This window comes from Cladophialophora immunda, assembly GCF_000835495.1.
Source record: "Cladophialophora immunda strain CBS 83496 unplaced genomic scaffold supercont1.1, whole genome shotgun sequence".
In the NCBI taxonomy this organism is placed as follows: domain Eukaryota; kingdom Fungi; phylum Ascomycota; class Eurotiomycetes; order Chaetothyriales; family Herpotrichiellaceae; genus Cladophialophora; species Cladophialophora immunda.
This window is the reverse complement of record NW_015622541.1, coordinates 2,965,534-2,987,109: the sequence shown is the minus strand read 5'-3', so window position 1 is coordinate 2,987,109 and position 21,576 is coordinate 2,965,534. Positions and strand designations below refer to the sequence as shown.

The window sequence follows — 21,576 nt, the reverse complement described above, 5'->3', positions numbered from 1 at the left end:
CCAGATGCCGACATCAACGATTGGAAGACGCGGGGGATATAAGAAGAAGTGCAGTTGGCAGTTGCTTAATGAACTCCCGAGAGACGGGAAGCCGGCTCAACCTCCGGTACTGGAAAGGTCGACGAATTGAGGCCTTCGCCGACGCTTTAGGAGACGCACCAGCGGTGAGTTAAGACGCCTCGTAATGTACCTTCCAGTCGCCTCAAAGGAAACGATCAATGACCTGGCCGATGAGAAAGTCTTCGAGGAGGGTAGGGTCTGAAGCTCCTCCTTCCGAATCCGGAGCTCGACCGGCTCGAACCAGGAAATCCCACTCTTATCATATTGAGTGGCAAGCGTTTTGCATGGCGAGATAGTTCGACTTCTCATTCCACAAAACAGAAGTCATGAAAACATAGATGACTCGCTTTTATTGCACGGGGTTTAAAGTCTGTCGAAGGTCGTAAATCGCATCTTCCATCATGAAGCCTGCTCAAGATGGACTTGGAAGGCAGTCATTGGGTGCAGTGGCGGACGTTATCGCTGTCTTCTCTCTTCTGACGCAGGAGCATTGATCTCATCTTCTTTACACTCTCAGCACCTTCCGTATTGTTTCAACACTACGTCTCGCAAAGGCGTCCACCATGCCCTCCATACCAGGCCATTGCTCTTTACACCAGGCAAGTAATACTAGGCAATCGTTCGATAAGCTCAGCAAGTCCGAGAAGTCAAGTTTCGTCTCTTCGTTTCTTCCCCTCTCCGAATCTCGGTGGCCTTCGGGAGTGAGAGAGGAGGGGCCTTAGATTTCGATGGCGGACTCAAGAGAGAGAAGAGCGTAGGATATAAGCGTCATACCCGCTTGGAAGATCGAGTATCAGCATGGCGAAATTGGCGTCGGCATACTGGAATCAGGGTCGGTGGAGAGAGGCAGAAGAGCTCTTTGTGCAAGTGATGGGGACGAGACTGAGGGTGCTCGGGGGAGAACATCCTCGACACTGACTAGCATGGCCAATCTGGCTTATACGCTGAAAGATCAAAGGAAGGACGACAAAGCTGTGGAGTTGATGACTTCCTCACTGAAATTGAATATACAGGTGCTCGGTCCTTCACATTACCGTATCCAAAGTGTTCACGAGACTCTGATGGCATGCCTAAGTGTCGGTGCTACGGAAGACCAAGTAGGACAAGATTCCAATCATATACCTGAGGCGTGGGTTGATTAATATGCACTGAAGGAGCGTATTGTCACGATTCGGCGAAATCACGACATTTTCACGCAAGGCTGAGCGCGCAAGGCTACTTTACGGTATTGCCTATAGGGATCAGCGAGCGCGATGGTTTGGCACGGTGGCACATCTACCCTTGAGATGAGCCACCATTCTACCTTCCTCTCTTTTGCTTCTCGAGCTTAGTCTCTTAGTTTAGTACAATCCCGATATTTGGAGTTCTCTCCTTATCTATGCGGGAACAACTTGTGTGACCACCCCCCAAAGAATCCGTCCATTCGGTCCAACAAACACTTCCATTCAAGGCATGCTGCCACTTGAGGTTTATTCGGCTCTTGTGTAAGAAGATCCCAGCACTCCCCGAAGGCTGTTCATCTTGCGTATCCCGGCGAATCCGAATTGAATCTCCGTGGGCAGTTTGTTGATGACAATATCACGTGCCGATTAGGTTGTTTAATGCAGTCACGTGAATAAAGAAATCCTTCGTGCTAAACAACACTGGCTGTAATTTCCAGCTTTGATAATTAAGTTTTCCAGAATTACCTTTTATGGATAATCGCCGGGATTTCCTTCCGCACAGCAACGCTATAAATCTTGCATGACACCTTGGGTACGTCATGCAAGGAATTCTCTGCGCGCGATCATGCCTTAATGCCCAAGTACTGTATTCTATACCCAGGAGTAAATTTGCATCCGAGTACCAGTATAATGTGCAGTTGAGGATCAACCTACCCGAACCTATTTCATAGTGTTAGGCACACAGATTCACGACGACCAGCAGTGCGCAGAACTTACGTTAGTGCTCACTTTTTCGTACGACCAGCTCAATGCATGGCAGTTGCATCGTTCCTCTGACGGTCCTCTGAGCTGTGGACCAGGTTTGAGCCTTGAACTTTTCCACAACTACTGCGATGCTCGCTTCCCCCGCCGGCTGACCTGCCCAGGTCGTCGTTCAGCTTGTGTTGATTTGAGGCGTTCGCATTCGATTCCACGTTGCTATCACTGGGCACTGGCGCGGAGAGATGAGGGATTTGGCTGAAGTTAGGATGTTGCTTCCCTGTTTTAGGGTGACCAGTCGCACTGTCTCGTGTGGCTTTGGAAATAGCAAAATCCCCCGAGTCGAAGAATTTGCGTTCCTGCGTAAATTCCAACCGTAAGATGCCGATTTTCGAACCAGGATAGTAGACGTACTTTCACTTGAGAACGTAGGAGTACGTTTTGCTTGGGTAAACTCCCATAACGTGCGAGAATCTGTCTCTCACGTTCGATCAGGGGCTGGTACGAATATTCGTCGGTAATGGCTTCAAGTTCAACCCAAGGCTTCACGTACCTCATCTGAGCCTTCATGTTCCTCTGTATGACCCATTGAACTAGAGAATCTCTCTTCTCATGTCTAGCAAAAGGTTATGGTACAGTACAGAGTCTCACAGGGTTACTCCATGATATGCCCGCAAACTTCCAGTCTTGGCCGTCCGCGTTCGAAATGCTGTTGCCTGCTCTTTGCGTGTCTCCTCGACCAATGATTGGGAACGTCAGATCGATCCAACTTTCAGAGTTGCTACCCTGGTCTATGACCTCATCGTGGGGGTAGACTGTGGAAGTTTCTCGCCTCTGCTTTCACTTTTCCTCACAGCATAACTGCGCACGAAATCCCGACACCTCTGTCTGTTTCTTCCTGGAGTTTTTAAGAGACCATCCCATCCTATCTCCAGACATCGTTAGACATGATGTCACACCCTGGAAGAAGCCTCTGGCCGAGGTGGGCGGTAGGCGGGCCTTATATGCCGTTGGTAGCTCTCCCGCGGACAATGCGCCAATCCACTGTCTCACTTATCGGTAGAGGGTGCTATGAGGTGATTCTGCCATTAGATCGAAGATCAGGCGGCTCTGAGCATGCTCACCCAATAGCACGATAAGGTGGGAACGTAGTAGGCAGCACTAACCCCCCGGTTGCACTCAACCTGGATTCTGGCCCCAGGAGTTTGAGGGCTGATCAAGAGACAGGCACACCCCCGTGCATCAACAACTGTAGCCCTAGAACCACATCATCACAATGCGGCTTCTAGGGAGAAGTCACGCAGCCTGACAGTTTGACAACCCCGCTCGCGTAGGTAGATGTAACCACCGTCTATAGCCCAGGACAAGGCGTAAAGAAGATGCAGGATAAACAGTCGTGGGCGCAGCCGTTTAGGCACCAAAGGGGGTCAGAGTTCACTCCGGCAGGTACAAAACCGCCAGAATGGAGGGACGAGAGGGAGAGAAGAGGTCAGTGACTGCTCGGCGATTCGGGGTCCATTAGTTCGAAGATCTCGGCCGGTGGGATGGACTTGCAGTGGTATGTCATAGGTCATTACTTGCGTATCGGTTTGGAGTAGTCAAGAGCGAACACTCAAAAGGTTAGGAGGGAGGATGATAGCGGTCGGGGTAACATAGGAAGGACGTAGCTGGCGAAAGCAGCGAGAGGGTTTGCTCGCAATATATATGCTGGCTCCTTCTTAAGGAGTGGGTAGACTTGTCATGCTCGGCGCGAATGATAGGCGGTGCCGGCTGGGGTTACCGCAGTACCTTACCCATACAAGTCAAGCAGAGTAGAGGCGTACCAGTCCTGAAGCGCAGACTCAGCAACGCTGCTTTTTGAAAAGGCCTGGGGGTTCATTGGACATGCTCATCGCCAGAAGGTAGATTCGAAGACCAATCATCACTGCTGTTGGCAGTCCCCACCAAGGTGAGCAACGTCGGGGTTGCAGCGGTGCGCGCGAGCTGGAGGTGAGCACAGGGCGGCATCACCCTCGTGCCCAAAGAGGGGTGAGCTCGGTGTCGAGTCACCTCGTCTTGGCTGATTATATGTCTGGTCAAGCCTCAACCGGTGTCCGAGGAGGTCTATACATACGCGCCGACGGAAAGCCTAATATTCAACGATAAGAGCAAAACAAGATTATTAGCCGACTCGCCACGGAGTCTAGGGTTTGTGCTACTGCAAGAAATGCTTGTTTGGAGCTTTGTTTGAACAGAGTGGTGCCGATTGATCTTACGACAAGCATTGATCAACGCGATATGCTCTCGTCGGCAGTCTTCGTACACTGCTCCAAGACATCCCAGAATGCATGTGTATGCAACTTTCTAGGTATTCGCACGCCCCTAACAACACCGTCCGGTCCTGCCTCTACTTTCTCCACGACGGTCCTGCCTACTTGTCCTCTCACCGAATCCAGCGGGCTATGTGCTCCATCTGTCACAACTTTGACATTGTATCGATCGCCGTCTTCATCGTAGATGCCACTTGAATATCCAAACAAAGCGGCAACCGCTAGCGGATCGTGCAATGGAGGGCCTTCATACACATCAAACCACTCGACATAACTCTGGGCGAAGAAGGTCAGGATTTCGTGGAGAAACAGGCGCAGCTGACTTGGGTTCTCGGACCCCAAGAACCGTTCGCGGATCTCCTTGGTGGCGAGACACTGATGCGTCAAATCGAGCGTGACGAGAGTGGTTTTCGCTGAGACGACTGGGTTCGAAAACACAGCCTGGGCAGCTTCAGGGTCGCAATAGATGTTGAATTCCGCCCAGGGAGTCTCATTGCCAAACCCCTCCCCTTGACCCAGAGTCTTGCCAAACTCTTTCGAGATCTGGGGGCAAAAATCGCCTCCAACGGCGCCGCCCATGATGCTCACACTGCAAAGTCCACGATTAGAGCCAAGCTCTTCTCTTCAGACGATAGGCCTACAAGCAAGATCGACTTACCCGGCAAGGTGGTGGGCAACCTCAGGATAGGCTGAGAAGAGCAGAGCAGCGTTGGTGCAAGGCCCTGTCGCCACGTACCACGCTGTTTGAGGCGGCTGAGCCATAATAGCATCGCGAGTGGCGACCAGGAAATTCACGTCCTTAACGATATTTGTCGTTGGCTGTGGAAGCAGACTCGTGCCGCCCAAGCCCGTGGGACCTGGTTATGGTCAGCGCCTGAGCATGTCTTCCCTCCAAAAGGGCGTGTTCACCATGGATGTCGGGAGTATCGACTTCTTCTCGGCAGAACGGCTTCAACGATCCAGGATACACCTTGACATCTGTCCTTCCCACAGCGTTCAGGACTGCACTTGAATTGTTCGTGGTGTGGACTTGAGGAGCATTGCCATGGGTTGAGCTGACACCCAGGAATTTCAACTGTGGGTGATGTGCCGCAATGAGAATGGCAAAGACGTCCTGCAGTCCAAGTTGGTCATGTTCTTGAGGATGTTATGATGGAGGGGATCATACATCATGCCCTGAGCGAGGTCAGCAGCCACCATACTCCGTCTTCAGAGACGAGCACCACTTCGGCTTACCGGTGTCAACATCCAACCAGACTGGTATTTGCTGAGCTATGCTGTCTGTCATATTGTGTCGCCTTAACACTATTCTTCGATTTCACCCCAGGTCTCTCCAGAATATTCGTCTGGAATCTCGGCAATGTCTATAACTCGCTTAGCTCCCCTGTCCCAAGTCCAGCAGCTTGCGAATCATCCAACGCTTTCTCTTTCAAGTGGACTGATTCGGTTCTAGTCCCTGGTATTTCAGTAGAGCCCTACTGTTCTCAGTGGCCACGCCCGACTCTCGACAAGTGGACATTCCCGCGTGCGTTACTCCGAAAATGGTCGCTAATGCAATGCTAGGTGCGCCATCAGATCCTTCTGTGTCATCTCGCCAGTCAGAGCTTTCTGTACACATTCACGGCCGATCTCCTATCTCGGATGCAGAAAGCTAGCGCAGGTATCACTGCCGTTGCGTCCTGGCGCCAATGGCACTGGCCGATTGCTCCCAGCAGAGTTATGCCCATGTGGCTCCCTGGCTTATCGCGGGGTGAGACCTTCTTAAGCTGGTAAAGTCTGACAGATTGAAGTCTAGGCCCGATGTTATCAGGCTCTTGGAGATAAGGACGGAGAACGCGTGGCGAGACCTTCTTGTCGCTTGCATTGATAATTATGTTTCACAAAGACCTTCGAGCACTCGAGGTGTCTAGCAGCAAATCCCATCAGTATAGTCACAACAACACAACAGTATGGCCGCCCACGAGTCAAACGGCACCACAGCAGCATTGACGGATGACGTCCTCAACCTGGAGAGCTTCGGCTACAAGCAGGAGCTCAAAAGAGACTTCTCGCTCTTCGGCATGGTCGGCTTCGCCTTTTCAGTCTTGACATGCTGGACCGCGCTGGGAGGCTCTTTAGTGGCCGCCATTGAGGCAGGAGGCCCGCCGGTCATCATCTACAGCTGGATCGGGGTCTCCTTCTTCTCCCTCTTTGTGGCCTACTCCTTCGCCGAGATCTGCAGCGCCTTCCCCGTGGCTGGAGGCCAGTACTCGTGGGTCGCGATCTTGACGCCGCCAAAATGGGCGAGACTGACCTCCTATTTGTGTGGCTGGTTCATTGTCATTGGTTTCTTGTCTGCAGGAGCTGCGAATGGCTTCATTGGCGCCAGCTTCGTGCTCGGGATGGCCCAAATCGCCCATCCAGACTTTGTCATTGAGAGATGGCACACCTGCCTGGTGTGCTATCTTGTTCTGATCCTCGCCGCCGCCGTCAATGTCTGGGGCCGCCATCTGTTGAACAAGATGGGGAAGGTCATGATTACCTTCAACCTGCTCTCCTTTGTGGTCATCATCATCGTTATTCTGGCAAAAGATCAGCATAAAGCGAGCGCCGCTTTCGTCTTCAAGGATTTCAACAACAACACTGGCTTTGGCAACTCGTACGCGAGTTTGTTGGGGATTCTACAGGCAGCCTTTGGGATGACTGGATACGACGCAACGGCACACATGACGGAAGAGATGCGCAATGCTAGGCATGATGCTCCGAAGGCCATCATCTGGTCGGTCTGGATTGGTGCATTTACCGGCTTCGCCTTCCTCATTGCATCCTTCTTCTGTATCCGCAACCTCACGGCGATCGAGACGTCCTCGACAGGTGTGCCTATAATTGCCATATTCTACGAAGCCACCGGCAGTGTGGGAGGTGCAATCGGCCTGACGACCCTCATTACCATCATCGCTTTGGTCAGTTTGTGCTTCCTCATGGCTCAGAGCTCGAGAGTTATCTTCTCCTTTGCACGCGACCATGGACTACCTTTCTCTGGGATCATCAGTAAGGTTCATCCTACGCTGCATGTCCCCACGTACAGCATCTTGACTGTCCTTGTGGTCAATATGGCTCTGATGGCGATCTACTTCGGATCGGTCACTGGCTTCAACACCGTGCTTGGGATCTCCACGGAAGGCTTCTATCTGTCCTATATCATGCCGCTCCTGGTCCGCATCTGGGGCCGACTGCAGGGTAGAGAGGGGATCGACAGCGCCTACTCTCTGGGCCGTTTTGGCATGTTCTTCAACATCATCGGCATCCTCTACCTGACGTTTGCTGCAGTTGTATTCAACTTCCCCTCCGTCAGCCCTGTCAATGCCGAAAACATGAACTACACGTCGGCTGCCGTCGGCGTATGCGGCCTGATTGCTGCGATTACGTGGGTCACTACGGGGCGGACCCATTTCACTGGTCCTCAGCGAGGTGGTATCTTGGAGGGGAGAGTTCCCCGGCTCGACGACGATGTTCATCACGTCAAGCCTGCTCCGAGCCCAAAGCGGCTCGAGAATTGAGGATGGTTTACTCGGTTTAGCGCTCACTTGTACAACATTACGACCTTGTACAAGCACTTGTCCGGAATGGACTGGCGTATTATTTGTGGGATTTTGGTGGGCTGGATCGTTCACCTCCTTTGTATACCGACATCAAGGGGGCCCTTGTTCGGAATGAACTGACGACGACATGATCAAAGTGGATTTTCAGTTTTATGATACCCTCACCTTGTACTATTATGATTGAGCGACATGGTACGGGCACTTGACCGGAATGGTCTGGGGTACAGCATTGATTTTCGTGATATTTACAAGGCCTGTCGTCTGCGCTCGCAACGTCGCTTCGCGCGATGAGAACGAACGCTGGATGACAAAGTCGCTAGCTAGCTACTAGTAGTGCATCCTGAATCTACACACTCATTTGCACGCATCTATCATCCTATGCTCTCGATCGCCCCAACGATCCCCCTCTATGCTTTCAAATCCTTTCCCGCAACCAGTCGGCCACCCACCCACACCTTCCGTATCGACCGGTCGTCGCCCATAAATACCCACTTCTTCAACAGGGCCATGTCGTCGTGCTCGAACCCGTTAGTGTTGACGTTGTCGTCCAGCCCGACGTCGACGAGGAGGGCATCAAACGCCTTCCCGACCTCGAAGTTGCCCACCTTGTGGTCGAGCGCGCACACCTCGGCGCCGCCCATGGTGGCCAGGTAGACCAGCTCCTCGAAGGCGAGCTTCCAGGCCGGGTCGCCCGTGTGGATGGTCAGGTGGCGCGAGACGTTGCTGGCCTGGCGCATGGCGTTGAGGATGGAGACCGAGTAGCCCGCGGAGCAGTCGGTGCCCAGGCCGACCTTGATGCCGCGGTCGAGCAGGGTGCGCACGCGGCACCAGCCGTCGGTCAGGCAGGTGTTGCTGTTGGCGTTGTGGGCGACGCCGACCCGGCGCGCGGCCATGACCTGCATGTCGCGCTCGGTCAGGTGGATGCAGTGCGCCAGGATGGTGCGCGGGCCCATCAGCCCGTGGTGGTCGTACATGTCGGCGTAGCTGGCGAACCCGGCGTGCAGGGCGTGCATGTTCTGCACCTCGAGCGGCGTCTCGCACATGTGCGCCTGCACGCGCACCGGCTCGCTGGAGCGGCACAGGTCGCCCAGCCCGGCCATCAGGTGCGGCGGCACGTACGACCCGGCGCGCGGCTGGATGCACGGCATCACCAGCTCGCCGGCCGGGTCGATGGCGCGGATGTGCCGAACGACCTGGGCCTCGTCCGTGATGCTCTGCTCCGCGCTCGCCTCCCAGTTGCCGTGCGTGCTGCCCACCAGGATGCACAGCTTGCCGATGACCGCGCGCTGCCCGAACTCCAGGCACACGTCGGCCAGCACGTTGGTCGCGGCCGGGTGGATGCTGGAGTTGTACGCCACCGTCGTGCTGCCGTTCTCGAGCTCCTTCTGCACCATCTCGCGGTACACCCGGTGGGCCTTGGACGTGTCGGCGTACGACGCCTCCATCGGGTCCGTCCAGTTCTCGCACCACTCCTTCAGGTCGCCCTCCATGCCCAGCGCCAGGTTGGGGTACTGGGGCGCGTGCATGTGCGTGTCGATGAGCCCCGGGAAGAGGAACTGCAGCGGCTTCAGCGTGACGGTCTCGGCGTGGGCGAAGCCCGCGTGTTTGGCGCATGCCTCGGCGGCGGAGGCGACGCTGCCGTCCAGGAAGCGAATCCTGCCCTTGTCGTCGACCCCCAGGCTAGCTTGAGGGAGGATCTCGACCTCCTTGAGAGACTTGCTGTGGATGATGCGGCCGAAGAAGACTCGGTGGCCGCTCGTCTTCGGCGCCGGCACCGCCGCTCTGGCATCGGATACCGTGTATGGCGGTGGAGATGCTGAGTCGTCCACACTGCCAGCCCGGGCACGTCCACGGAACATTGAAAGAGAAAGACACCGCATCTTGCCAGTGACCTCGCTATTCTCACTCGTGGCAGGGTTATAGATGAGAAGACTGAAGAATGCCTCGTTATAGAACTGCGCTGATAGCGTTAGGCGGTCAGGCTGTATCGCAGCCTCTCTCCAGCTAGAAACTGTTTGCTAGAAGGTACTTAACCTCTAGATAAAGAGACACGTCAGCACTAAGCGAGTGCACTGATATAGGAAGGTCAATTGGGAGTTTGCCAGAGCACATACTCTCTTACCTTTGCCGGATGTTGGAGCAGAACGTCGCGCATCTCCGAAGCAACGGAGTACAGCCTCTTGAGACAGATGACATCTTGTCCTGCGATTGCTGATGCTAGGGTCTAGACCGCGCCAAAAGGAGTGTCAGAAATCAATGTACCACCCATTGGGCTGTCGGCGTAGAACTGCATATCATATCTGAGAGCAGAGCTGCGAGTCACGGTACGTTACGAAAAGCCACCATCACAGCGGTATCACCCGAAGGCGAAACGATGAAAGCGACGACCGTCAGTCTCAAGGAGCTCGCAGAAGCGACAGTCCCGTTTGCAGCGCTCGAGGAGGCATTCGGCGAATCCTCACTGGGCATCCTCGTCGTCAACGACCTCCCGGCAAGATACACCGAGTTGCGCGAGAAGCTGCTGTCCTATGCATCGTATCTGGCGCAACTTCCGGAGAAGGACCTCGACGCCCTCACCGACGCGGCGTCCCATTACGAAATCGGATGGAGCCACGGCAAAGAGGCCCTCAAGGACGGACAGTACGACACCATGAAGGGTTCCTACTATGTGGATTGTCAGTCTTTCTTTCTCGAACACCCCGTCGTCCCCGTCCCCGGCAAACCCGCCACCCGAGGCGCGGGGACCAACCTGTGGCCTTCGGAATCCGCGATGCCTGGATTTCGGGCTACCTTCGAAGAGCTGTGCACTCTCCTGATCGAGATCGGAGTGCTCGTGGCCCGAGCCGTCGACTTATACGCCAGCAAGCACATCCCCAACTACCAGCCGGGATATCTCGAGCACGTCGTCAAGACGAGCCACACGCCCAAAGCCCGTTTGCTGCATTATTTCCCACCCTCGGAGATGCAGAGTAGTCCACCGTCGTCCCCGTCCGCGGACTCTGCCAGTCCATCAGACTCGGAGGACGACTCCTGGTGTGCCACCCACCTGGACGACGGCTGTTTGACGGCACTGACGTCGGCGCTGTACATGGACGAGTCCAGCCCGCTGCCGCCACTGAGTGCCGCGCACCCCTTTCCGTCCCTACCAATCCTGCCCGCGTCTCCCGACCCCAAGGCAGGACTCTATATTCGGTCTCGGGGCGACCAGGTCGTGAAAGTGGACATTCCCGCCGACTGCATCGCCTTCCAGACCGGCGAGGCCCTGCAGATGATCACGGACGGCAGGTTCAAGGCGGTGCCGCATTTCGTGCGTGGGCCCAGCGGGTCGAGCAACGTGGCCAGGAACACCCTGGCGCTCTTCATGCAGCCGGACCTTGATGAGGTAATTGATAAAGACAAAGGGACGACGTATGGCGAATTCGTGGAGATGATCGTGGCGAGGCATGCATGAGGGAAGGTCCGATCTGGCATGGCAAGAAGCCGCTTTCGAGTCCGGGGTAGCTCGATGCTACGCGCAGACGTTGAGTCCAATTGGCATTGAAAGGTGTCGTCTCCTGTCGAGCTTAACCAGCCCTTGCAGCAACAAACCAGGGATCAAGCCCGCGAAAGAACAGTGTTCAAGTCATTGGATAAAGTGAGATGTTGATGCCCCGGTAACCCATATAAGATACAAGAGATTCTCAAACTCAAGTCTCTAATGCCGGCTGTGGGAATTGGTAGAAGGTATCTAAAATAGAGTTAGGTTAAACCAGGTCGAAACTCGACTCGATTCGCTGAGGAACGGGTTATTAACCCTCGTAACCCGCCCTAAACTGACCTATATCAGACCCTAATGAGTCCTATATTTAACTTAGGCTAGACCCGCAAGACTTATCTCCATTGCGAATTAAGGTAGTGGAAGTATATATTGTTCTTATTGTTCTTCTTTTTTTTCTTCCTTGGGTCTCAGAAGAGCATATATATATTAAAGTTTCGTCACGATTTTCAAGCACGCAGAATGATTCCAAAAACACTTTTATCGGATATAATGGTCGGTTGAGCGTCATATCACAACAGTCTCGAGCGACCGGTGTTGCCGCGTTGTTGCCAACTTTTTGAAGTGTCTTTTTTCAGTGGCATATGAGATACCTGCATCGCAGCTCTACCACCGATCTTTCATTACCATTAGTATTCATGATACAGGAATACCTGGGGCCTTCGAACCTCACGATCGTATAGACAAGTCATCATCAGCCTAGTGGCGGCGGAGATGTAATGCTTCATGCCACGTCGCTACGCCGATCGGTACCTTCCAATCAACTCAATATAATCCTAGTCAATTCGTGAGTGTCAACTCGTCGTACCGCCCACTCGATGTGTGCGGACTAATCATCTTCCAAAAATGCATTGACGCAGAGATCGTGGTCGAAAACGACTTCTTTTCGCACGATACACCACATGAGTTGGTCCTCCGTTCTCCACCCACCAGAGACAGAGATTCCGCCGTCCCTTGCCCGGCCGATACAGCTCCTACAGTATTCTTCAGTACTTTTACCATGCTTTGCGTCAGGGCAATAAAATGAGTTCCGTTGTCGTGTCACGGGAACCATCGTGGTCTCCGTGTTGCTGCTTGTCGTAATCTCAACAAAGCGATCTTCGACCATAAATGTGCGACCATCGGGCATATTGGTAGTGTGTTTTCTGTAAGATCCTCGATCTTGAGTCTCGGTAGCGAGATAATGGATCTTAACAGCGTCTAGATATTTTCGCTCGCATAACCACTTTTGTAGCCTATCAATGGCGAAGTACTTCGATTCCTCCAGTAGAGCCTGGTACAGCGGGAAGTCGTGACCCGTCAGCCTATCATAAAAAACTGGAAGAACACCAGTACGGAGGTACCGAAGGATGTGTTCGAAGATGTTTGCGTCACTTTCAATGAAGTATGAGCCATCCTCCTGTTTTTTGTCCCATTTCTCAGAGAAAAGAGCCTTGAAATATAAGCTCTGACCTAGCCATCCCTCAGGGTCGGTAATAAAGGTCCGTTGCGATGTTTTGATCGTGACATACATGGCCTATACGTCACTATACTAGGAAGTGCAATATCTTCGGGCAAGAAATGTTGTCACTAGGCAGAGTCAATAAATCCATAAATCAGAATTATCAGTTTAAAGCGAAGTAAATACCTACTTGGACAACGGAAACCGTTCTTGCAGAAACTAGCAAAGCATGTACTAGCAGGAATCAGACGCACATCCAAACCAAGTGAAGCTGTCGTCTTTGGTCGCGCCCTCAATCACGAAGAAGTACGGTTGGGGAGATCAAATCTTGAACAGAAATAAGAAAGAGGAGATCCTCAGGCAGCGAAGCTGCGACCTCAGAAGACCTGTGGCTGAAAAAGCCGCTTGGCGAGACAGCCGCGTCGAGAACTTGCCGTGTCAGGACCCGAAGTTTGCTCGACTTTCCCTGTGGCTGGCGTTCCTCAAAAGGGTGGCCCGCGCGCCAGACCAGGTTTGTAACAGCCTGCCTACTAGCTGACCTCGATCCTCATCACGTCTCAACCTGATTCCCTCAACATGCTTCCCTCGGATTCAATACGTCTATTCTAGCATTGATCGAGACCCTGCATTCGACAGAGCTTTGTAGCAGATATTACGCACTCCTACAGTTTACCTCAGATAGACCCATCCGGAGACCCAGCAACTCCTCCAATTACTCGTCCGTAGGGGCGATCTTGTGCTCCTATCCGTTTCTGCCGTGCTCCGCAACCTTCGGGACGAGCCGTCACTCGGTGCACTTCCTTCAATTTGGTACTGGTGACGATCTACGTTTATCCGAAGAATTCACTGGACAACATCCCGATCTCCGCCATCCTCTCGCATACATGGGGAGCGAATGAAAATGAGATTACATACAATGACATTCGCCACGGATTTGGCAAGAGCAAGGCTGGATACAATAAAGTTCAATCCAGTGGACAGCAAGCAAGCCAGAAATAATGGACTCCAATACTTCTGGGTGGACGTATGCTGCGGATAGGAATGTCACCCGTACAGAGCATTCCCTACGTGAACATTGACCCCTCCGAAAACCATTTCTGTTTTAAGAACCGAGCACCTGCCAATTTATCCTGAGCCTGAACAAAGCAATTTAAGCTGTGGCTGTTCAATCCTGAGCAAGCTTGGCGAGCCCTGAGACGAGGCCTAAGTAGCGTGAGCACAGTTATGAGCCCGTGAGGGCCTCTACAACATGGTCCCAAGGTTCCCAGCTTTGAGTGTTTCACCCATTCGGAAGGCGAAGTTCTGCGCTCTCCTTCTCGGTTGAGGTCGCTTTCCCGGCCGCGCTGCTACCCTGGAAGAAGCACTCATTGACCGGTCTGTAATGAAAAAGGTGGATGCCACCATGAAACGATCACCGAGCACATATCCAACAACAACCGAAAGCGCATCGTCAGATCATGAATGTGAAGGCATCGACTACAACTGGGTAAACTATCGGCTGGATGTTGAGTTCAAAGAAATGTTCATGTATTATGAGGTGTATTGGCGGTAGTGAGGGGATCAAGTGGTCCCAGTACTTGCATATTACCTCAGGCCTCTAGAAGACGCATAGCTGGAGGAGAAAAAGCGTTCAAGAAAAGTTGTAACGGCGCTGATTTGAGTGACAAACTGGTCCTCGCTGATAGGAGTGGCAAAGGGGCATATACATCAGCTTCTGTGCTATTCCACCATGACCACCAGCTTCTCTGTCCTACTTCCTCTCACTTGAAGCAAACTGCCTAGCCCGGGCACGTTGTTGTGACTCCACACTTAATTCGTCCGTCTAACCCGCCGAGTCAATGGCTAGATGCGCTCCTAGGTAATATAATGATGTCTAGAGCATTGAGCTAATGACCGAGTGTCGGGAATTGTCACTGCCTGTTTATGATTGGCTCTCGACATCTGGGCTGAGTCCCCTGGCTTCGCGACCTGTTCTTCCATCAGTATCCGCTCAAGGATGATTGAGAAGGGACGCTTATGAGTTTGATGCCACAAGAGTAGGTCAAGGTCATTGCGGCATTTTCCACTTGTGACGGACTCTACAGTATTTATAATGGACGTTGTTGGTTTTCCCCTTTTCTTGGACATCATTTCGTTCTCAAGATGCGCGAAGGTCAACGCACCGGCCAGGCGTGTAATCTTATATGTCGGCTACGAGGAAGGGTTAATACTAAAGATGAGATGCCTGTGGACAAGAATATATATGAAGGGGTGATTTCGGCATGGAGTAGGTTTCGCATCTGCCTTCGAGAACCTTCTGCAGAATTTCTCGGGACGCTAGTTGTATGTGATCACGCTCCAAAGACTTGAGCAATCAGCTGAAGACATATTGGCCGCAGATGGTACTTTTTCTGGAGGGCGTCGTCGCCCAAGTTACTCTTTCTGATCGAAAATACGGCTCATACTTGTCTATAAACATTGCTACTGGTACCGCTGTCATGTTAGGAATGTTGATCGCTGGTCCAGTCACAGGGGCCCACCTGAACCCTGCAATTACTATCGCCTTGGTCGTGTTCCGATGATTCCCTCTTCGAAAGGCTCCTGGATTTATTATCTCTCAGGTACGTTTCGTTAATGCTAAAGCCCCTAATGCTCTTCCCATCTTTCTCTTTCTCCAAGAAATACCAACCTTTTAAGCTTTTGGGAGGCTTTGCTGGAGCCGCACTTGTTTATGTCAACTACAGAAGCGGCATCGATTTCGTGGAAGGGCACAACATTCGCACTCATAAAACAGCAGTTATATTCAGCACTTATCCTCAGCCATATCTTACTAAAGTTGGTCAGCTATTCTCCGAGTTCCTGGCTACATCTCTGCTGTGTGTGGGTATATTTTCGATTTCCAACGTTGGCCACGCACAAGCGATACGGGATTTGGCACCTTTGTGGGTTTTTCTTCTTATCCTCTGCATCGGTGGTGCCCTTGGGCTCGAAACGGGCTACGCTATGAATATGGCTAGAGATTTTGGACCTCGTTGTTTTGCGTAAGCTCCACAGTGTCCTATAATTTGAACCTAAAGCTAACGATAACGCGGCTATCTTGCTGGTTATGGACCCGAAGTTTGGACATACGGGGACAATTACTGGTGGGTTCCGGTTGTTGCTCCCTTCTGGGGCGCCTTATTCGGAGGATTTGTCTACGGGCTTTTTATATACGAGTGCAAATTACCAGCCAAGTAAATATTATACTCGTGTCCAACACAGTGTTTAGTTACCTTTGTAGGGCTGGCCGACCTCAGCTTAGCCTTGACTTGACTTGCTCTAACTATCAGGCTTTTTAGGATGCAGAAAGTAGACTGTTGTTTGAAGCACTCGAACTGAAGGAGGAGAAGGATAGACGTCGGACCTCGACCATTGCGTCGTCTCCTTTCAAATCGAATAACATCACCAACCCTTGCGTTACGAAGATGCACTTCGTAGTCTCTCACTTCGCTTGTAGCCACGATTCATCCCACGTATTGGACCATGTCGAGTTTTAGTTCTTGTGAAAGCTCCTTTCTTGTTAGAAATATGGTGATTGCCACGAGCCCATCAGGCTCGAGCAACCGGAACATTCCATTGAACATCAGTTCCTTTTTGCCTTCTGGGATGTTCCCTCGAAGAAGTTTTCCTTGACGGCATTAGTACGGCAGGACCAAGGATTGGTGGCTTGGTCTTCTCCTTCGCCACTAGCGCCTTGATAGATCATCACTCCACTTTGTGGTGAGGTTGTAGGGCTGAGGCAGCTTCCTTCGCAGCGTGCACTGAATATTGTTATTCTGACAACTACACGTGCACCTCATTGCTGTATTGCGGCTTAGGTTTTAGTGTTAACTTACCATCGGTCAAAGTCTCCGAAGTCGTGGCGCTCCATCTTCGCAGGTCTGGTCACACCTCGGCCCTTTCTGCATACCCAGACATTTTGGAATTTATCATATATACGCCAGCTTTTGTCTCTGGGGTGTGCGAATGCTGTGCAAACGGCGGGGTACAAAGTTTGGGAAATGGGAAATAGCGAGATCCAGTTAGAGCTTCTCTAAATGGCCAAGGGCATTAACCCAAAGCTCTCAATCTAGTTATATTGGTGGCCACCTTCCAAGTTGTCGGATGTTCTCACCGAAGCCTTTCTATTTTTCATTCAACCATTTCTCGGGGTCATATTCTTCCATAAGACGCGTGTACTCATCGCCTGCTCGAGCCCAACCGGCAAGCCCATCCAATAGGATTGCATTTGTCATCCCAGAGACTTGTTGATCATCGAGCAGGTCTTGAAACCATCCAGAAGCGCGAGTCCCACGACCCTTGGATGAACCTAAAAGGCGGAAAGTGAGCGGCAGCCGCAAAAATGTTTGACGAAGACCTACCACAGTACCAGATTACAGTTCGTATGCCAGCACTCTGGCATAGATTCAACAGAGTAGGGAGGCTATGGTAAAGACTTTGCGCGGGAAGGTTGATAGAACCTTTGATCGTTCCTCCCTGCACATTACCAGTAAGCCATTGACCCTCGTCAGCATGGCCGTTTCTCTTCACCTCATGATCCGTTCTGCGCAAGTCGATTAGGAGGAAGTCAACCCCTGGGACTTTTCCACCTTGAAGCCACTGTAGTAATTCTTGTCGAGAAACCGCTGTCGGCGATTGGTTTCGCGGTTTTGGATATGCCTCGTACCAAGTGGGTATTTGGGCCATCACTCAGTGTTCTCGAGCTCACGGAATCAAACAGAGCCTTGATTTGTCAGACATGAAATAACAGAAATGAGATGGGAGGTATTTTCTATTATGAGCAGGACAGAGTCGGATAGACCTGCGTGGGAGATCAATCAGATTTTCGGGAGAAGCATTCTTTCAGCAGGAAAACAGCGCCACCACCAGTTGATGTGGAGCCTTTGACGATGTCTTGGCTTAGTCACTTGCGCCCTATCATTTGTCGAAAATATTTCCTAGTCAAGCTAGCACGTCCTGGAGCGTGACGGAAATGGCAAATAAAAGGTGCTGAAGAAGGCCTCGCTCGCTGGACCATTCACCAGAGCTCAATCCTTTCTACTCTATCGGCTGAAATCCTTACCTTCAGATAGTTGTGCGACACAATCACATCAGGTTCTCTCCCTGTGTCAGAATGTCATACCTTCGCGAGGACCTAGGTACCGGGGACGATCGAAAGTCTCGTCGGCATACCGCTGGTTTACCTACCAACATTGACGCAGAGAAACAGCCAAGTCGAGAACAAACGGGACAAAAGAAATCAGTATATGCGGGCCTTGGGTGGTTGGACCGACTACTCGTCCTCTGGATTCTGTTAGCAATCATCATCGGCATCTTGCTTGGCAATTTTGTTGACGGTGTTGGGCCAGCTCTCCAGAAAGGCAAATTTGTCCAGGTCTCCGTTCCCATAGGTAAGAGCGATTGAATGATTCTCTTCTTCCTCCTTCTATGGCTGACTGGAACTCTGCGGTTTAGCTGTCGGTCTGTTGGTGATGATGTACCCAATCCTTTGCAAAGTCAAATATGAGACCATGCATCGTATTTTTGCGCATCGCCAGATTTGGATTCAGCTTGGTTTCAGCGTCGTGGCTAACTGGATCATCGCGCCTCTTCTTATGGTATGGTGTACTCTAGGAATCCTTGTTCACATATATGCTAACGAGAAAGCTCGGATTGGCTTGGGCCTTCCTCCCTGATAAACCTGAACTTCGAAATGGCCTTATATTCGTGGGGTTGGCACGCTGCATTGCCATGGTAAGCGTGCCGAGTCCATGAGATTTTGATTGAATATACATTGACGAAATTGTGATTATGTCGAAGGTCCTAATCTGGACAGGTCTTGCTGGGGGCGATGAGGAGTATTGCGCAATTCTCGTCGCGTTCAACTCAATCCTACAGATGGTCCTCTACGCACCCCTAGCTATTCTCTTTGTCAACGTTATAAGTCACGGCGGAGGCTCCAAAGTCGCATACTCCACAGTCGCCCGGAGCGTCGGAGTCTTTCTTGGGATACCTCTTGGAGCTGCCATTACGACCCGCTTCATCCTTAGGACCATTAACGCTACCTGGTACGACCGGACATTCCTCAAGTGGATCGCTCCCTGGTCACTCTTGGGGCTTCTTTACACCATTCTCGTTCTGTTCGCCTCGCAGGGGAAGCAAGTCGTCCATCAAATTGTCTCAGTTCTCCGAGTTGCCGCTCCTCTTATTGTATACTTTGTAATTATCTTCTTTTTGACTCTATTGATCACCAAGCGTATCGGGTTTGGATACAAACTGGCAGCTACTCAGAGTTTCACTGCAGCTAGCAACAACTTCGAGCTGGCAATTGCGGTTGCGGTAGCCACTTTTGGAGCCAACAGTGACGAGGCGCTGGCCACTACCGTCGGTCCGCTAATTGAAGTTCCGGTTTTGATTTCACTTGTTTATCTTCTGAGATGGCTCGCCAATCGTTGGAATTGGCAAGACTAATGGCACAGGATATTGATAGCAGAGTTTTAACGAAAGCTGATGTCGAAATTTCAAATGTGGTAGCTTTCCCAACGAGACCATTTTGGTGGCCCAGTAGTCGCAGCCCGGACCTGATACACAGAGGCCATCATTCGTTCTAGACCATTTAGTTTATCTACACTAGCCAGCATTATGTCTCTTAAATTTCGGCTGCCTAGGTATCTGTTGGATATTGCCAGAGAGCAGGAACGGTCGATATCTCGAACGGATCGTAGGTTCGTCAACAGATGGTGGTATAGAAAGCGGTCGGTACGCAAAATCAGGATGATGTTCAGGTTTCACGATCACACGCATAGAGGCTGTATTACTGAGATCGCTATTCATCAGTGGTTTGGTCAGGATTTGGGGATATTGGAGGGTATCTGCGAATGGTGTGCTTTGGCGCAGACAGGAGGTCGAGATACGGTAGCTACCTTGTTTTGTGGTATCTAAATTTGAGTGCCCTTTCGGTAGGAAGTAGCAATGACTGCGCAAGGCTGAAGACATGAGTGATCAAACAAGCAGTGTTCATGAGTTGAGCTGTCATCTCATGAATTGATGTTAGCTCGCAGTTTCAAAGGCCGCTGAAGGGAGCTGCACCCTTGATGTTCGCCAGGTGCCCTGCTACAAAGGATTGAGGGAATTATTCGCCTGTAGTTGGAACGCTTTTGTTTGCGAGATCGCTTTGTCACTCGGCGGTGTTCATTCGTCACTGACCAGGTCGGTGTAAGCGGCTTCCGGGATGGCATGACTTGGCAGCCAGAAGCTTGATTCATCAAATAAGTCCCTACCCATTTTGAAGCGGAGAGCAGACCACCTTCGAGATTTCCACCTAATTAAACTGCCTACCTCAACAACTAAAGAGTTTGGTTTTCTTTTTGTTCTGTAAAGATGCGCGGAGGAAGTGAAGACTGACTATTATGGAATATCTGCCCTTGGTCTCTATATCCTTGCAATGCTATTTCTCACGCTCTTCCTCCAATCATATTACTGTTCCGAAGGAAGCTGCCCCGATCATCTGAAGCATTAAGGCCTTGTTACCCCCTGAATACGGCATGGCTACATGGGTACGGACACAGCATTCTCAAACCCCTTCCCTTGGAATTCCCTGCTAAATACGGTAGGATTCTTTGCGGCGACGAACCGTCGATAGAAACCGTCTTAACCAACGCAACTTTCGTACTCGACGTCAAGCGTACGTCAAAGAATTAGAGCAGCGTATCCGGAAGCTGGAGGATGAAGGCGTCTGGGCAACGAAAGAAGTGCAATTTGCAGCCCAGCAGGTGCAGAAGGAAAATCGCCTCCTACGAAGCCTGCTCGAAACGCAGTTTGGAGTCGACGCATACCAAATCAGCAAATACCTTTTCGAATTGAATAACGCCACGGATATTAATGCACAAAAGTCTCTTCAGCTCGGGAATAGAATGGGGAGGTCTGGAGTGTCTGAAGAGTTAGCATCCAACTGTATGTTGGCAACCAACCCTGGGGAAGCGGGGAGGGCGAGAGCGACCCAAGATTTCAACTTTACAGGACCAACAAGGGCGCATGAAGAGAAACAAGGCGTCGAAAGTAGCCCAGAATTTCCCGATTACGGATACAGGTCCCCACTTACCTTATCGACAGGCATGGACACGCTACAGCCAGTACAAGTTGAATCACAAATTAATTTAATCAGCAACCGACCCCCGACAACTCAAGAGACTCTAGCTCCTATAGAGTGCCAACTCCGTGACCGCAGATGCGAAACTGGCCTGGGTAACGACTGTCGTCCTCGTGGTATCCGAACCACATCTGAAGAGACTCATATCCATGCTGAAGAGACTTCGTGCGAGGAAGCCGCAAGGATCATTGCAGGTCTTCGTGGTCGCAACAACCCTGACGATGTATGGAATGAACTAGGTTGTGGTACAAGCCAAAGCTGCAGGGTTAAGAATCTCGCGGTTTTCGAGTTGATGGATAGGGAACAGCCCATACCTTGGGCATGATCTGTGACTCGGAAATGACGTTCCCCTTGATATGGATGTGTCGAATTCTGTGTACTAGAGTTCGTATCCTGTCAGGTACCGACTTGTCGTCAATAAAGAACCACGAACCTGCCGTCCCCAACAAGGTCTTTCCATGTTTCCTTTGCCGAAAGTGTGTGAAGAACTCGGACCATGTTGCTTTGGGCGATTCGTTCTTCTCCGAGCCTCAGCAATATGAGCATGACCTTCCTCCGCTTTTCCCTGTCGCTTGCTACGAA

General features: G+C 51.6%; 6 protein-coding genes across 8 annotated transcripts; 3 read left to right on the top strand and 3 right to left on the bottom strand.

Annotated features, from left to right (window-relative positions):
* Window positions 1-983: 983 nt before the first annotated feature.
* On the top strand, window positions 984-1,202 carry PV07_00861 (uncharacterized protein; the record flags this gene model as incomplete). Its single annotated transcript, XM_016387349.1, has 1 exon — window positions 984-1,202. The coding sequence occupies one exon, from the start codon at window positions 984-986 to the stop codon at window positions 1,200-1,202; it is 219 nt and encodes a 72-aa protein (XP_016254277.1).
* Window positions 1,203-1,446: 244 nt separating this feature from the next.
* Window positions 1,447-2,593, bottom strand: PV07_00860. Of its 3 annotated transcripts, XM_016387347.1 has the most exons (5): window positions 2,536-2,593; window positions 2,397-2,480; window positions 2,001-2,341; window positions 1,938-1,943; window positions 1,447-1,874 (listed from the first exon to the last, which is right to left on the bottom strand). In XM_016387347.1, the coding sequence occupies exons 1-3, from the start codon at window positions 2,569-2,571 to the stop codon at window positions 2,030-2,032; spliced, it is 432 nt and encodes a 143-aa protein (XP_016254275.1). In that variant the 5' UTR covers window positions 2,572-2,593; the 3' UTR covers window positions 1,447-1,874; window positions 1,938-1,943; window positions 2,001-2,029. The 3 variants fall into 3 exon arrangements, with proteins under 3 accessions (XP_016254275.1, XP_016254274.1, XP_016254276.1); XM_016387346.1 differs by having other exon boundaries at window positions 1,447-1,943; XM_016387348.1 differs by having other exon boundaries at window positions 1,447-1,943; window positions 2,397-2,456.
* A 5,686-nt stretch (window positions 2,594-8,279) lies between these two features.
* PV07_00859 (guanine deaminase) lies at window positions 8,280-10,027 on the bottom strand (the record flags this gene model as incomplete). The annotated part of the gene is made up of 2 exons (XM_016387345.1): window positions 8,280-9,876; window positions 9,987-10,027. 2 exons carry the CDS (start codon window positions 10,025-10,027, stop codon window positions 8,280-8,282), a joined length of 1,638 nt encoding a protein of 545 aa, XP_016254273.1.
* Window positions 10,028-10,246: 219 nt separating this feature from the next.
* Window positions 10,247-11,323, top strand: PV07_00858 (uncharacterized protein; the record flags this gene model as incomplete). The annotated part of the gene is made up of 1 exon (XM_016387344.1): window positions 10,247-11,323. One exon carries the CDS (start codon window positions 10,247-10,249, stop codon window positions 11,321-11,323), a length of 1,077 nt encoding a protein of 358 aa, XP_016254272.1.
* Window positions 11,324-12,236: 913 nt separating this feature from the next.
* PV07_00857 (uncharacterized protein) lies at window positions 12,237-12,920 on the bottom strand (the record flags this gene model as incomplete). The annotated part of the gene is made up of 1 exon (XM_016387343.1): window positions 12,237-12,920. One exon carries the CDS (start codon window positions 12,918-12,920, stop codon window positions 12,237-12,239), a length of 684 nt encoding a protein of 227 aa, XP_016254271.1.
* Window positions 12,921-20,178: 7,258 nt separating this feature from the next.
* PV07_00856 (uncharacterized protein) lies at window positions 20,179-21,319 on the top strand (the record flags this gene model as incomplete). Its single annotated transcript, XM_016387342.1, has 2 exons — window positions 20,179-20,401; window positions 20,459-21,319. The coding sequence occupies exons 1-2, from the start codon at window positions 20,390-20,392 to the stop codon at window positions 21,317-21,319; spliced, it is 873 nt and encodes a 290-aa protein (XP_016254270.1). The 5' UTR covers window positions 20,179-20,389.
* Window positions 21,320-21,576: the final 257 nt, after the last annotated feature.

What these genes read in the sequence shown, in the direction of transcription:
- PV07_00860 (XM_016387346.1), bottom strand. Translation starts at nt 2,571, where the DNA reads ATGGGTCATACAGAGGAACATGAAGGCTCAGATGAG. An exon ending in AACATGAAGGCTCAGATGAG is followed by an intron (nt 2,481 to 2,535) that starts GTACGTGAAGCC and finishes TATTCGTACCAG; the next exon opens with CCCCTGATCGAACGTGAGAG. An exon ending in TCCTACGTTCTCAAGTGAAA is followed by an intron (nt 2,342 to 2,396) that starts GTACGTCTACTA and finishes GAATTTACGCAG; the next exon opens with GAACGCAAATTCTTCGACTC.